The sequence below is a fragment of the Calcarisporiella thermophila genome (genome assembly GCF_041956535.1).
Source record: "Calcarisporiella thermophila strain CBS 279.70 unplaced genomic scaffold VTP21scaffold_28, whole genome shotgun sequence".
Lineage (NCBI taxonomy): Eukaryota > Fungi > Calcarisporiellomycota > Calcarisporiellomycetes > Calcarisporiellales > Calcarisporiellaceae > Calcarisporiella > Calcarisporiella thermophila.
The window spans coordinates 28,704-42,453 of NW_027192218.1; the positions used below are offsets into that span (position 1 = coordinate 28,704).

At 45.2% G+C, this 13,750-nt stretch overlaps 7 protein-coding genes across 7 annotated transcripts; 5 read left to right on the forward strand and 2 right to left on the reverse strand.

The window, feature by feature from the left end:
• Window positions 1–167: 167 nt before the first annotated feature.
• Window positions 168–2,142, forward strand: VTP21DRAFT_6568 (uncharacterized protein; the record flags this gene model as incomplete). The annotated part of the gene is made up of 3 exons (XM_069397212.1): window positions 168–237; window positions 309–905; window positions 980–2,142. The coding sequence occupies 3 exons, from the start codon at window positions 168–170 to the stop codon at window positions 2,140–2,142; spliced, it is 1,830 nt and encodes a 609-aa protein (XP_069246718.1).
• Window positions 2,143–2,423: 281 nt separating this feature from the next.
• VTP21DRAFT_6569 (uncharacterized protein) lies at window positions 2,424–3,888 on the reverse strand (the record flags this gene model as incomplete). The annotated part of the gene is made up of 6 exons (XM_069397213.1): window positions 2,424–2,564; window positions 2,656–2,793; window positions 2,856–3,499; window positions 3,575–3,633; window positions 3,702–3,780; window positions 3,867–3,888. The coding sequence occupies 6 exons, from the start codon at window positions 3,886–3,888 to the stop codon at window positions 2,424–2,426; spliced, it is 1,083 nt and encodes a 360-aa protein (XP_069246719.1).
• Window positions 3,889–4,084: 196 nt separating this feature from the next.
• VTP21DRAFT_6570 (uncharacterized protein) lies at window positions 4,085–6,455 on the forward strand (the record flags this gene model as incomplete). Its single annotated transcript, XM_069397215.1, has 8 exons — window positions 4,085–4,521; window positions 4,577–4,719; window positions 4,788–5,009; window positions 5,077–5,225; window positions 5,293–5,431; window positions 5,513–5,627; window positions 5,688–5,919; window positions 5,994–6,455. The coding sequence occupies 8 exons, from the start codon at window positions 4,085–4,087 to the stop codon at window positions 6,453–6,455; spliced, it is 1,899 nt and encodes a 632-aa protein (XP_069246720.1).
• Window positions 6,456–7,106: 651 nt separating this feature from the next.
• On the reverse strand, window positions 7,107–7,568 carry VTP21DRAFT_6571 (uncharacterized protein; the record flags this gene model as incomplete). The annotated part of the gene is made up of 1 exon (XM_069397216.1): window positions 7,107–7,568. The coding sequence occupies one exon, from the start codon at window positions 7,566–7,568 to the stop codon at window positions 7,107–7,109; it is 462 nt and encodes a 153-aa protein (XP_069246721.1).
• Window positions 7,569–9,245: 1,677 nt separating this feature from the next.
• Window positions 9,246–11,121, forward strand: VTP21DRAFT_6572 (uncharacterized protein; the record flags this gene model as incomplete). The annotated part of the gene is made up of 10 exons (XM_069397217.1): window positions 9,246–9,278; window positions 9,374–9,451; window positions 9,541–9,605; window positions 9,683–9,881; window positions 9,955–10,079; window positions 10,148–10,270; window positions 10,347–10,536; window positions 10,598–10,772; window positions 10,845–10,984; window positions 11,059–11,121. The coding sequence occupies 10 exons, from the start codon at window positions 9,246–9,248 to the stop codon at window positions 11,119–11,121; spliced, it is 1,191 nt and encodes a 396-aa protein (XP_069246722.1).
• A 544-nt stretch (window positions 11,122–11,665) lies between these two features.
• On the forward strand, window positions 11,666–11,989 carry VTP21DRAFT_6573 (uncharacterized protein; the record flags this gene model as incomplete). Its single annotated transcript, XM_069397218.1, has 2 exons — window positions 11,666–11,787; window positions 11,875–11,989. 2 exons carry the CDS (start codon window positions 11,666–11,668, stop codon window positions 11,987–11,989), a joined length of 237 nt encoding a protein of 78 aa, XP_069246723.1.
• A 1,126-nt stretch (window positions 11,990–13,115) lies between these two features.
• VTP21DRAFT_6574 (mitochondrial 37S ribosomal protein mS37) lies at window positions 13,116–13,444 on the forward strand (the record flags this gene model as incomplete). Its single annotated transcript, XM_069397219.1, has 2 exons — window positions 13,116–13,277; window positions 13,379–13,444. The coding sequence occupies 2 exons, from the start codon at window positions 13,116–13,118 to the stop codon at window positions 13,442–13,444; spliced, it is 228 nt and encodes a 75-aa protein (XP_069246724.1).
• Between the last annotated feature and the right edge of the window lie 306 nt (window positions 13,445–13,750).

Consider the following 13,750-nt stretch of genomic DNA (forward strand, 5'->3'; position numbering starts at 1 on the left):
CCTTATCACATGTTTTCGCAGGTTAACCTTGTACTGGGTCGCTGAAACACTCACTTTGCTATTTATTATATCCCCGCCCTACCCCGCAACTTCCCCCCACAATCTTTTCTCTTCTGTTTCTTCCCCCAACTTTCTTGCAGTTTTTCCATTCTCAGTAGTGCTTTGTTATGGCAACCACGCAGCAGGCTGCGACTATTGTTGAGGAGGAATACCATGTTCCGAAGATCCCTCTTACAAGTAGGCGTCATAATGGCTCATTGGCCGCCGCGCAGAGACTAACCCCCCCACCTCTTCTTGTTTGTTTCAAGATTTTGTTCTGAGACCCATTGCGCAAGTTGTTATCAATCAGTCCGTGCTTGAATTTGACATTGTCGAAATTGCTGAACCCCGAGAGAATGAGTTCAAAGCTTCGATTCGCGGTCTCATTTCCAATGCCGGGCCCTTTCCTGCCAAAATAACTTTCCAGAAGCCCATTACGTTGCTCTGGCGCAACCGAAAACTCGCGTCGATGCGTCTCCCACCCCTGAAAACCAGTGGGACCAACGGCGCTGCACTCGACATGGTGGTCGAAGGCAGAGTTCTGGATCATGCTGCCATGACCGACAGCTGTGCTTACATGATGAACAATGAAAATTTCGAATGGGAAGTCTTGTGCGACCACCTCGACATCTCGGTGCTGGGAATCAACATTGTGGGTTTGAAGATGCGCAAGAAGCTCCCTCTCAAGGGAATGAACGCGTTCCGAGGAAGCGTTTCGGTTAACTCGTGGGACCTTCCTGCCGATGAACCCGACGGCATTACCCTTGTGTCCAACTTTGGAATCTTGAACCCCAGCGCCATTGGGATGACCGGGAACCATGTTGTATTCAATCTCTTTTACAAGGATACCGTCATCGGAAGGATCTGTGAGTGGCTGTTCTCGGTGTGCTCGCCCCCTCTCGATGGAATTTGCTTACTGACTCTACTTTCTATCCTCTAGATATGGATAACCAGCCTATCCGGCCTTTCACCCGTAATGTATTTGATCTCAAGGGCGTGTTCCTTCCTCAGAAGACCAGCCAGGGGATCGCGATCTTGTCCGAGATGTTCTCGAACTATGTCAGCGGCATTCACAATCCGGTGTATGCCGTCGGGGTTGAGGTGCACGGCCCAGATGGCCGCGTGGAATGGCTCTCCAACGCCATCCAGCAGCTTCGCTTCGACGTGGTGATTCCCTCTCCCAAGCGCTTGCAAGTGATCAGCGAGCTGACTCTGAAGGACTACGAGATCGTCTTCGAGCCGGGGACGGACGGCTACTCCCCCATCACGTCGAACAAGAACGCCGAAATTACTATGAAGCTGCCATTCAACTTTATGGTCAACGTGAAGCACGTGGAGGCCACTCTGGAGATCTGCGAAAATGGCAAGAAGTTGGCCGAGATGGCCCACATCTCCACCCCCGTCCAGTGCAACCCTGAGCCGGGGGGCGGATTCGTGCGGGTGGGCTACCCGAGGACCCCGATGGTCATGAATCCAGCGATGAAGGACTCGCTGCACCGCTTCATGGACAAGCTCACACTGGAGTCGGACGCGACGATTGAGCTGACGGGAATCATCAACGCCAACATCGAGTGTGCGGTAGGCACGCTGGAGGTCCGTGGCAACCGGTTCGAAAACAAGGTGCGCGTCCAGGGAATGAACGGCCTCCGCACCAAGATGCCTGAGCAGGCGTCTCCCATCCAATGGAGCAACATCGGGAAGGGCAAGGTGGGTTTCAGTGTCATTGCAAGCTATTTCAATCCAGGGATCATCTCCGCACACGTCGGCGACGTTCATTTCGATTTGTACTATAATGATACCAAAGTTGGCAGTGCCAGTATCTCCAATCTAAGTATCGTACCCAGCAACTCAACGGTGCGCATCCGAGGCGCCATTGACGTTACAAATCCTAACAAGAGCTTGGTGGATCTCGCGCTGGCGTGGTCCGCCCCAGATGGTGTGCTCGAGTTCACTGGTAGAGGTCATAGGGCCTCGACCGAGATAGAAAGTTTGAAGCATACTTTCTCCAAATTCTCGCTCCCTATCAAGATTTCTCGCACTTTTAATGGCAACACGACCCCGATTCCTCCAGAACTGGAGGCCATCATGAAATTACTTCAATAGTTGTGTAGTATTGTTTTTGCATTCCTTTCATGCTTTTCATTGTCTTTTCGACTATTTAATGCCTATCCTTTCTAAGCTTCTTCGTTAGTCTAAATATCTCTGAGGGGAGCGATTGGTGCTTTGCTAACTAACTTAACATTAACTTCACATTATATATTGATATATATTTTTTTGTACACAAAATAAATTAATGATTGTAAACTTGATCTTGGCGATGGCATAAACTGGAAGGCAAAGCAGTATTGGAGAAATGCAATCCGATGACAAAAACAATCCCTCCCTCAATTTCTCTTCCGCTTTTTCTTGATTTCTCTCTTAGCCTTGGAGAAGTTGGATCGGGATTTCTTGCGCGGCCCGCTCGTGCCCACGAGATCATCGAAGAGCTCACCCACAGCCGACTTGGTTCGCTTCGTAGGGCGTGACTAAGAGTTGGATGAATCGGCGTTATATAAGCGTTGTATAAGCGAGCTCAGTAATCAAACAACAAACAATAGAATCCACTAAAACACTCACCACTGTTCCTTCCACCTCTTCGTCGTCGATTTCTTCATCCTTAAATCTCCGCTGCTTGCGTCTCTCCAGCACATTCTTGCGATCTTTCTCCTCATCCTCGTTATGAACTCCTGCAATCGACGAGAAATCTTCCAGTTTCTAGAGAAATGCAACCGGGTTAATATATCGTAGGGTCAAAAGGGGGAAAGAACAAAAAATACCTCAAACTCATCCTCCAACCGTTGGATCCCAAGCTTCTTCTTGTCCTTTTTGCTCAATAATAATCTAGTGAAATTGGCCTCTTCATATTCCTCTCGTTCACGTAACCGCTCTTGCTGCTCGCGTGCCATCATGCCTTCATGCACTCCACCCGTGGCATCCACCTCCTCCGGCCGATCGTCGTATTCAGCCACCAAATCCCGCATGAGACGCGATTTGGATGCTCTTTGGCGAGCCCGAGCCTCCTCACGCTCACGTTTGGAAATGGGAGTGGAGTCATCGTAATGTAGTGGTGCAATTTTGGGTGCTCGGTATACAGCATCTTCAGCGTCAGCGGTATCTTCAAGGTTGGGTTCGTTGCTGGAGGATTGGAGGAGATTTTGAGGATTTGGTTTGAATTGCAAGGGATCAGACACCATCGCCACCGCGGTTGGCACGCTTTTACCGGTTTCAGTCGCACCCACCGTTGCTGCTCGGATTAGTTTATCGATCTGGTACTTGAGTTTCTGTTCAACGGGTTTGATTTTCTCTAGTACTACACGCAATTCGGCTAAGGAGTCAATAACGGGATGATCTTCGATTTTTTTGCCATCAAGTTTGAGAAGTACAAGAAAGGCAAGATTGGTGATGTATTGGAGCAAGAGATCTAAAGGTGGGAGATGTAAGGAGGAATGAGAAAAATTTGAAGTGAGGCACAAAGTCGGGAGAGTGCGAAACTTACTGTATTTTACTTCGAGTAAACTGATGCCTTTGGAGGTCTTAATCTCGCCGCTCTGAGCTCTTAATAAGGAAGACATTTCTGTTCAGGGGTCTTTTCATGGGCACCGGAATTCTTAAAGTATACTTACTTGTCAACAGTAGGTTTCAAGTGCTCTTGTAACTCTTTTACTTTTTTTGTTAGATCTCTTAAGAGGGTAGGAAATTTATCTAGACACGACAACATAGAAATCAGCCAGTTAACATCAAAACTTGAAGCGAAAGTGATAAAGGCACGCGATATCCGAGGACATTACCTGCATCTTGGGGCCCACTCATGATTGAATGAGTACGACTATTGAATGGGGTGATATTTGGATATACAATTATTTTATTAAGAATGGCCCACTATGTTTGTAAACAGTTGTGACTGCCTATTTTATGTTGAAGCTCCGACTCACGTGCCTTCTATCCTTTAGCCTCAACGGCAAGTAGTGATATAGGTTGGATAAATAGACACAAAAGCGCCAAGCCCATGTCACATCGCTTCCTTACATTCATATGCACACGGCGTTCCAATGTCGACCCAAACCTTTCTCTCCGCTCCGCCTCTCAACTCATCCGAGTAAATCACCATTCCTCGCGTCTTGCACCCCCCAGCTCCTACCCCTGCATTCGGCCTAGATTCCATTCACGGTGGCCAAACCAAGAGTTCGAACTTGGTTCTTCGCGAAGCTATGTTACAAAACTGTCTAGGTTTAGGCGTCCCTCTAAGCCTCTGCCAATTACAACTCCCCATGCTAAACCTCTCCCTGTTTTTCGATCCCGCCGTCTCCTTAATGCACTCTATGGTGCTGTTGGGCTCACTACGGCGGCGCACATTGTAATGCTTTTGTGGAACCCCGACTATCGTGAAAAGAACTCAAGAGTATGGGTGGGAGCGCTGAGAACAGGCGTCACATTTTTGGTTGGGTAACCTATGGTTCTTTAGTTCGATTACAGTCTTAAATACTAAATGCATATCAAGAGGACTATGCATAGCAGACTATAAGCTCCTCCACTGGCGATACGTGGGTTCTGGCTATAATACTGATGAGTACAAGGCTGCGAGGCGTGTAGTACATGCCCGAAGCGCGGAGAGACTGCTTTCCCTATGCAAACTTAACGGTGGTATGTAATTTCTCCATGGATCTAAGAGGCGAAAATGCTCTTGAGGTTAAAATGCTTCCAACTATTAGGAATATTTACCAAGGCGGGACAGCACATTGCCTCTCTAACATTTATCGTTCCACCGGAATATACGCAAACCCTATCAATTCTCCAGGATCGCGCACCCTACCGAAGCATGGAGGAAGTGGTGGAGGTGTTTAAGCGCGAATTCAACGCTTCTCCCTTTGAACTATTTGAAGAGTTTGATGAGACACCTCTTGCTGCTGCAAGTTTGGCACAAGTTCACCGTGGTAAGTTCGTCTTGATCACAATTTGGTATAGAGGATGAGTAACCAAGCGGCTTTCCAATACGATAAGCTAAAACAAGAGATGGCAGAGTGTGCGCAGTAAAGGTCCAATACCCTGACGTTCGCGAGTTGTTCCATACGGATATCTGGACCTTTCAAACCATCACCAAGGTGATAGAGTGGATGTTTCCGGAATTTCAGCTGGGCTGGATAGTCAAGGTAATTCGAATTAGTCCGTTCTAAATGATTCCAACTGCACTCTAATAGTTGGGCGCCTATCTAATAGGATTTCCGGGAGCAGCTGGAGGCGGAATTCGATTTCACGAAGGAAGCTCATAACAGCGAGGGAACTCAACAGAGGTTCAGTCATCGACAAGATGTTCTCAAGATACCGTGCATATATTGGGATCTTACGACTGAGCAAAGTTTGTATTGTTGAAACCGCTAAACAACGAATCTGGGCTCTACCCTAACTCTCTCCTCTTGAACGACATCACTTTCACTAGTTTTGACCATGGAATTTGTCGACGGAGTCAAAGTCAATGACGTGGAAAGTCTTCGGAAAATGGGCGTGGATCCAAAGTGGGTTGCCTCGAGATTACTGGAGATATTCGCGGAGATGTAAGTGGGATTCATTCCTGACCTATCTGCATTCTCTCAATAGTGCTGCTATGAACACAGGATATTTGTTCATGGAGTGTTGCATGCCGATCCACACGCAGGCAACGCCATGGTGACTCTCGATCCGAAGAGTAAAAAACCGCTGCTCGTCCTCTTAGATCATGGCTTTTATAAGTCATTGTCAAAAGATTTTCGCCTCAGCTATTGTCAGCTCTGGAGGGCCCTCCTCTTTAATGATCAAGAAGGACTCAAAGAAGCTGCGACCCGCCTTGGGGTGAGCCAATATGCCGAGGTATGCACATTGTAAATGGCAATCTATTTTTTGGGCCCATTTAAATTGTATTCATTTTTTACTCTGTTTTCAAGGTGTTTCCTCTCATCATGACAAACCGACTGCCGCCAGTGGTAGCGACCACGCCTTTAGGCGAAGAGATGTCAACTGAAGAAAAGAAGCAGGTCAGGAGTTCCTTTAAGCATCTCGCCATCTCAGATGTATTTGTGTTTCTCGAGAGTTTGCCACGAGACATGCTGCTAGTCTTCCGCAGCAATAGCATTGTACGCGGTATTCACAAGGAGTTGGGGGGATGGGTCGGGGAGCGCTTCTCGATCAATGCGAAATATGCAACCAAGGGACTTTGGTACTCGCGTGCAGAGGATGAAAGAGACGTCGGAATCTGGATCCGGCTGGTGCGTCGTCTCGGATACATAGGGGACAGGGTAATGACGGAGACTAGGATTTGGGCAGCAGAATTTTTGATAAGAATGTCGCGATGGTGGTCTGGCTGGAGTCGCGGCTTGGTCGCAGCGGCAGAAGGCGTTGCTATTTAGAGAGAGTTTAAGGTGCAGGTATTAATATTTAGAAGAACAAAGAGATTTGGTTGACAGAAATCTTGGCATTTGTAAATTGTTATTTATGATTGGGAATATTTATGGGAGCCCGCCCTCCTAGTTAGAGAAATAAATTAGATATGAGGATTTGCCTGTTTTTTGTTTTTTGTTAAATGGTTTTACAAGAGAATCCCTCGGGACAAGCTTTCTATTTTGAATACTAGCTGAAAGTGTAAATGGATAGATCACTCTGATGGGGTTGACCCGGTTCCAGGTACAAACCTATTTCGCGTCTTTTCTATATTTTATTTAGCGTTTATTCTATCCTAAGGTGGATAAAATGTCATTGAGAATTATTTCAATTTTCTTATAGAGTTGTCCTTAGTGACCTCATTTGAACCCGTCCATTTCAAGCAGCAATTATTCTCAATGTGAACAGGAGACTATTCCAATTATGCATTATGTGGATGTTACAATGGACCGTGCCTTTTATTATTTACTGTTGAGAAGGAGAATTATATAATATCTTTCAAAAGTATATTCAGCTGCAATTTTGCAGAGCTAGCCATAAAATACTAATAGTTATATGAATGTATACAATGCTCAATGGACTATACTCCCATATTCTGCACAAAGGATCCGACCTCTCTTTTAAGAGATGGTGATACGGCGCGAGCCTGGAGCCTCACCCTTGGCAATGCGCACGGTCAGGACACCGTTTTCAAAGTTTGCCGTGGCTTTGTCGGTCTGAAGGTGAGGAGGCAACTGGACACTTCGAGAGAAGTTACCGTAGCGGCGCTCCGTCACGTGGCGGTTCGCGTTCTCGTAGGTCTTATCCTCAGTGTGCTCTCCGCTGACCGTCAACACCTGGTCGCGCACATCGATATTCACCTTGTCTTTGGGAACTCCGGGCAGTTCCATTGTAACCACCATATCTTTCTCCGTCTCATGAACGTCCATGCGTGGGACCCATCCGCGAGCGGAGATGGTGCCGCCGCTGGTCACGTCGCGCGAGCCGACCGTGTCACGCCAGAAATCGTTCATAATGCGGTTGATGGAGCGCTCGAAGTTGCGGAAGTCGTTGTCGAAGGGGGTAGTGGTAATTAGAGACATTGTTTTAATTCAAGGAGACTTTTGTTAATGTTTTGAGTGGTAGAGAGAATAGAATGATGGTCGAGGAGAAGAGAGGGACCGAGGAGCTCTCTCCTTTATATAAAATCTTCGAATGGGAAAATTTTTCGAGAGCCATCTAGTTAATTTTCACAAATTTGGAATTGGAAGAGCAGGGGCGTTCGCTTGTCATCTCGAATCTTCTACAATTTCAATCCCTTTCTATCCCTTTCTGTGCAATCTACGCCGAATTCAGATGGGGTTTTCATAATGGTAAAAGCGCAGCCAACTAAGCCCTCCAAGGCAGGCATTTCTCGGTCTGACTGCATTGCAAGGCGCACCCTAAAATAAATCATTCCCCGTAGCCTCGTTTAATAATTGATGCGAGACTGGAGCTGCATACTAGCTTCGCTCACCCCAACAAGACTCTCCCAGTGGCCCACTTATAAATAGCTCAAAAACTGCATCCGGTTGTGGCTAATGGGAGCGCCATCTGCGCACATGCTTCCACTCTAAATGCTCTATCCGAAATCTACATGCTTCATGCTGTATTAACGAAAAATTCCGAGGAAATGATCTCATTCTTTTGAAGAAGCTTAGGATATGGATTAGCTCAGTAGGCTAGCAGTCAGAGATTCAAGCCAAGGGGAAGGAGCCATGCACTACGAAAACGGCTAGTTTAAGCCGTATATTGATGCGTAACTTCCCTCCCACAACTATCGGTTTCTTTGATGTTTCGAACTTAAAGTATGGGCAGCCATGAATAAAAGTAAAAACAACAATATCCTGTATACAATGCAATGCCCTCGTAGGATTTTTGGTTGAGACTTTTTCTTCTCACTAAAGCCTGCATGATTCTCTCCATCTTGTTCAGTCCTGGAATATTCAAAGATGAAAATTCGTAAATGGCGTGAGCATGTTCCGCATTGCTACAAATTGACAACTAAAGTTTATTTCTGCCCCATTTCTAGACGCGTAAGATGATCAGAAAAGCGCGAAAATAAACAAAAAGAATATGAGCTATGGGTGGGAACTACTCACGAAGCCTTTAGAATTAGTCATTCGCAAGTTTTGCGTGTATAGCAGGACCCAGCTTATGGTCACCGTCATGCTGTATTTCGCTAATAACTATATCATTTTAATATCCAATGCGATCATTGAATATAGTCAAGATGGAGTTTAGAAATACGGGATTGTATTGAGAGTTTCCAGTTGTTGTAATGGAACTATGGAGAGTATATCAGGAAGACAGAAAACCAGAGAGACTATCACGAGGCTCTACTCCGACTTTCAGATAATATTTGCAGTGTATATAAGCAAGTACATTTAACTGTATCATTAATGACATATGGTCTGAGCTAATATAGGTAGCTTAACTATATTCCAGGAACTGCTGAAATAAAAATCAATGAACTCGATAATTAACATACGAATTTAGATGAATCTTGCTGCACTCTATTCGGTGGAAGAATGGAGTCTCCCTATTGCAAATCACTACTTATCTCTATAATCATAAGACTACAAGGATACTAACGTATGGCCCAGAGTAGAGACAAAAGAAAGCATCCCAAAAAATCAGGCTTGCTAATAATATCTACGAAAACGCCTTATATTTGAAGCTTCGTATTAAACATTTAGTCCACGCAGGCACTGGGTCCTGCGAGACCCAATTTCATCATAATGGCTCTCAGGTTTCAGACTTCCATTCAGTGGGTAACTATCTTTGCTATCCCATTCGTCCAATCAAGTCCAAGTGACGCGAAGAAAAGTTCAAGCTCTTCGATCTCTTCATCTTCACTAGCGATTAGGACGACAATAAGCAAAAGGGCACCCAGACCATGGAGTATGAAGATGTACTTCTCAATCAACCCATCGTAATCGATAATGTATGCGCATATCATCGACTCAAAACGCGTTCAGATGATATAATGTTCATTATTGTGTTTTTATTTATTTCTGTCATTGTGTTTAATAGGGATCTGGGGTTATCAAGGCAGGTTTTGCTGGAGACGAGCAACCCAAATGTTTCTTTCCGTCATTGTATGCATTCTCCTTTCACTGCCGTTTCAGTTCGTGTTGACAATCAGCCTTATTAACTGCACCCCGTTTTTGTATAGTGTCGGGCGACCCAAGCATGTGCGCATCATGGCTGGTGCGGTTGAGGGCGATGTGTTCATTGGACGAAGGGCACAGGAACTTCGCGGGCTTTTAAAAGTAAAATACCCAATGGAGCATGGAATTGTAACGGACTGGGACGACATGGAGAGGATCTGGCAGTACATCTACGCTGAGGAACTCAAGACATTATCTGAAGAGGTAAAAGATGAATAATAGACTTGTTCTATCTGGCCATATAAACATTCTCCCACACCTTTTTTTTATACCGCAGCATCCGGTCCTCCTTACTGAAGCGCCACTTAATCCGAGACAAAACCGCGATCAAGCTGCACAGATATTCTTTGAGACATTCAATGTTCCTGCACTCTTCACTTCAGTTCAAGCTGTTCTTAGTTTGTGCGTGCGCCTTTGTTGAATACTTCCAAAATTTCTTGACGTCAAATGGTTGTCTCTTCTTTGTTTAGATATGCTTCTGGGCGGACAACAGGTGTGGTGCTTGACTCTGGAGACGGAGTTACACATACGGTCCCTGTATACGAAGGATTTGCCATGCCACATGCTATTCGACGTGTGGATATTGCTGGAAGGTTAGAGCCGAGTTTTTGTTTTCCCCTCAGTGGAGCATGCTATTCATATTTTATACGTGATGTTTTCAATGTTCAGAGATGTGACAGAGCATCTACAGCTACTTCTTCGCAAAGCTGGTTATCACTTCCACACAACAGCAGAGAAAGAGGTGGTAAGAATAATCAAGGAGAAAACATGCTATATCGCATTAAATCCTGCCAAAGAGGAGAAGGAGACGGCAGGAAAGACGGACGATTTCATGCTGCCTGATGGACATATCATTAAGGTACACCACCCCGAGTCAGCGTGTTTTGGGTTGAGTTTGCCTCACCTCTTCCTACTCTTAGCTCGGGCCTGAACGTTTCCGTGCACCGGAAATCCTCTTCAACCCTGAACTCGTCGGCCTGGAATATGCGGGTATTCACCAGGTGGTCACCGATTCCATCAGCCGTGCTGACCTCGATCTTCGAAAGTCTCTCTTCTCCAATGTGGTCCTCTCGGGTGGCTCAACTCTGTGCAAGGGTAAATTCCCGTTACTGTTCCCATTGCTTGCACCTGTGGTTTTTCACACCCACCTTCCCTCGCTATTTTTAGGTTTCGGCGATAGGCTTCTCAACGAGGTGAAGAGACTAGCCCCACGAGACATCAAGATCAAAATCTATGCCCCCCCCGAAAGAAAATATAGCACCTTCATTGGGGGATCTATTTTGGCATCGCTTAGTACATTTAAGAAGGTAGTGTCTAGTTTGGTCGAAAGACGCTTGGCAGGAAGTTAAAGCATAAATAACCTGTTTCCTCTTTTGCATAGATGTGGGTATCCGCGGAAGAGTATCAGGAAGACCCCGATATCATTCACAAACGCCAGTTTTGATTCCTCTTGTTCACTAAAGCCGTTCGATTCTCTTATTTCTTTGTTTTTTGATATTTTTTTTGTCATTATCTTCTTTTCCTTTCCATTTTTCTTTTTTCTATCTTTTTCCCGTGGATGGGAGACACAATCTACAAATAATTAATAAACATCAATTTGACAAACATAAACAATGACAGGAAGCCAATTTTAAATGCTTTTCGGAGAAGGATGATTGGAAGGAAAGTGACGGTTAAGACAGATGTTATTGAAAATGACCGATCCGAGGCTAGCATTTGCTGATTTAAAATAAAGCAACCTGCGCTCTTTGGAGAAGCCTTCTCCATCATCAGTTAAATCAATTTCCCTTTCCCTTCCTTTCCTTTCCTTTCTTTTTAATTAGCCCGCGTCTTCATCAAAAGTCTTGTTCATAGCCTGCTATTGGCGGTAAGTGATCTGCTGATTGTCTCATTCTCGTCGTGGATTCTTGGCATGCATCCCTCCATTCGATTCTAAAAGCTCATTCTTGATGGCATGCTTTTGTTTTTTTTTGTTATTCGCATTAGACATGGGATTGCAAAAAGGGACAAATTACTCCGAGACCAAGCTGCAGCGCTTGCTCGAATACAATAGACGACTAGAGGAGCAGCTGAAGAGGGAGCGTGTTCCGGTCTCGGTTGCTAGTGACTCGTAAGTAGCCCACATTTCCCTCCTCCATTTCTTTCAACTAGCCGTCCTTTCACCAAGCTAACCGAACTCTTCTCCTACGACTAACAGTCTGATACAATATGTGTCCACCACTCGAGATTATCTAGTGCCCTCCGTGTGGAACACTGCCGGAACAGCGGACCCTTTCAATTCGGCCAGGTCAAATCAATGCGCGATCTTGTGAAGCTCGAGCAGGCGTCGTATTTATTTGTTACTTCTGTATTTATTGGTTTCCCCCATATACGCTGCTGTGGAGAAGTGTCGCTCTACCACTGTTTTATCACTTATTTTCTAATATTTAATGCCGATATACATGCTTATATATATTTATATATTATGAGATGATACATACATTGTGAACGAAGCGGTTATGGAGTATATATAAGGCCGTTTTCAATAAAGCGGAACATGCTTAAATTTGACTCAATATGCATCTGTTTGTCTGGACCCTTTATTTGACCCATCCTCTCAGAACGATTCTGGCTTGACACTGCAGATGTCAAATACGTCAAATTGACGGATAAAATAAATGTAACTCTCTACATTGCCAACGTTCCGCATAAGAGAAAGAACGTCGCACTCTATCATCGCTGATAGTATACGTATGATTGGATTCAACTTTAGGCTTAACCTTAGTTAGCATGCCTATACGTTGAGCGACTTTGGTCGACTACCCATATAATAATGGAGAAAAAATGGACTAATAGCATGAATCTGGTTATAGAAGCTGGCCACATTGACGAAACAAACGATTAAGTCATTTTCCACGGAGCACTGCATAATGTCATGGCATTTGGCGTCAATCAAAGCCATACCCCTCCAATGGAAACATCATCATTTGATTTCCAGCAAAGGATAATGACAGGGAAAGCTGGTTTTCTATGGGGGTGTTAATGTAAGGGCACGTTTAGTATTGCTCGAAGTGCTCCAATACAAAATTAGATAAGATGAGCAGCCTCGGAACGCAATGGCTTTCTGGACTCAAATGCTATGCAATGGCTATGTGAATATCAGGTATGCATTATCGGAGGAGTGGGAGTGGAGCCCAGATGAATATACAACACTTATGTGGACGAAGATGGTGGAGTTGCTCGAGCCATGTATGCACAAGGTAGAGCGGAGGAGTAGAAGTGCCTACCGGAACCTCGAGTCCTGATATGGATGCGTGAATAGAATCTAAGTCACTCCAAATCGACCACTGTAGAGAGACTGGGACTTGGTGTGGCTTATATCGTCCCGAACAGAAAACAAAATTTACCATCGTCTATCGCGATCTTGCTCCATCCCAAAAGCCCAAACTAAATTCACCCATGAAGCTACGCCATCTAAAGGTCCGTCCACGCAAGCTCCAGGCAGCCGCCCCCTGTCTTCCAGAGATGAGCGCAATGCTTGACTGCTGGTCGAAGACAGGTGTGGATGCCCCCATGTGTGCCCACACGGCCAAGGCGCTCGCCAACTGCATGCAGAATCTGGTAAGTTGGATTTTGGATTTCACTTAGTATTAGAGGCAGAAGATGCTCGGGAGCTAGGCTGGCAACTAGGATATGTTCACTAATTTACCTTCATTCGATAGCCCAAACGGAGTAAGCAAGCTAACTCGATCAACTATCATTTGGCAAGGCTTGGAAAACTTCTGTAATTCTCTCACCTCGCAGTATGTTTGTCCCGATGACCCTCATGCGCTAAAATTGGATCCTTAGACTCTTTCTCCTATCTCTTTCTTCCTCTTCTATTCTTTACACCCTTCTTTCGTTTTGTATACTTTACCACTGCATGTTTCTTTTTATTGTTTATTTCTAATAAACCGAAGGAAAAAAAATTGTATATTTAGAACACGATGCTCTGTCTCGGGTGAACCAAGAATGGAGGAGGGTACAGGATGAGGAACCGGAGGAAAAACGAAAGGGATATGAGATCTGATACAGTTGTTTTGTCAAGTCAAAAA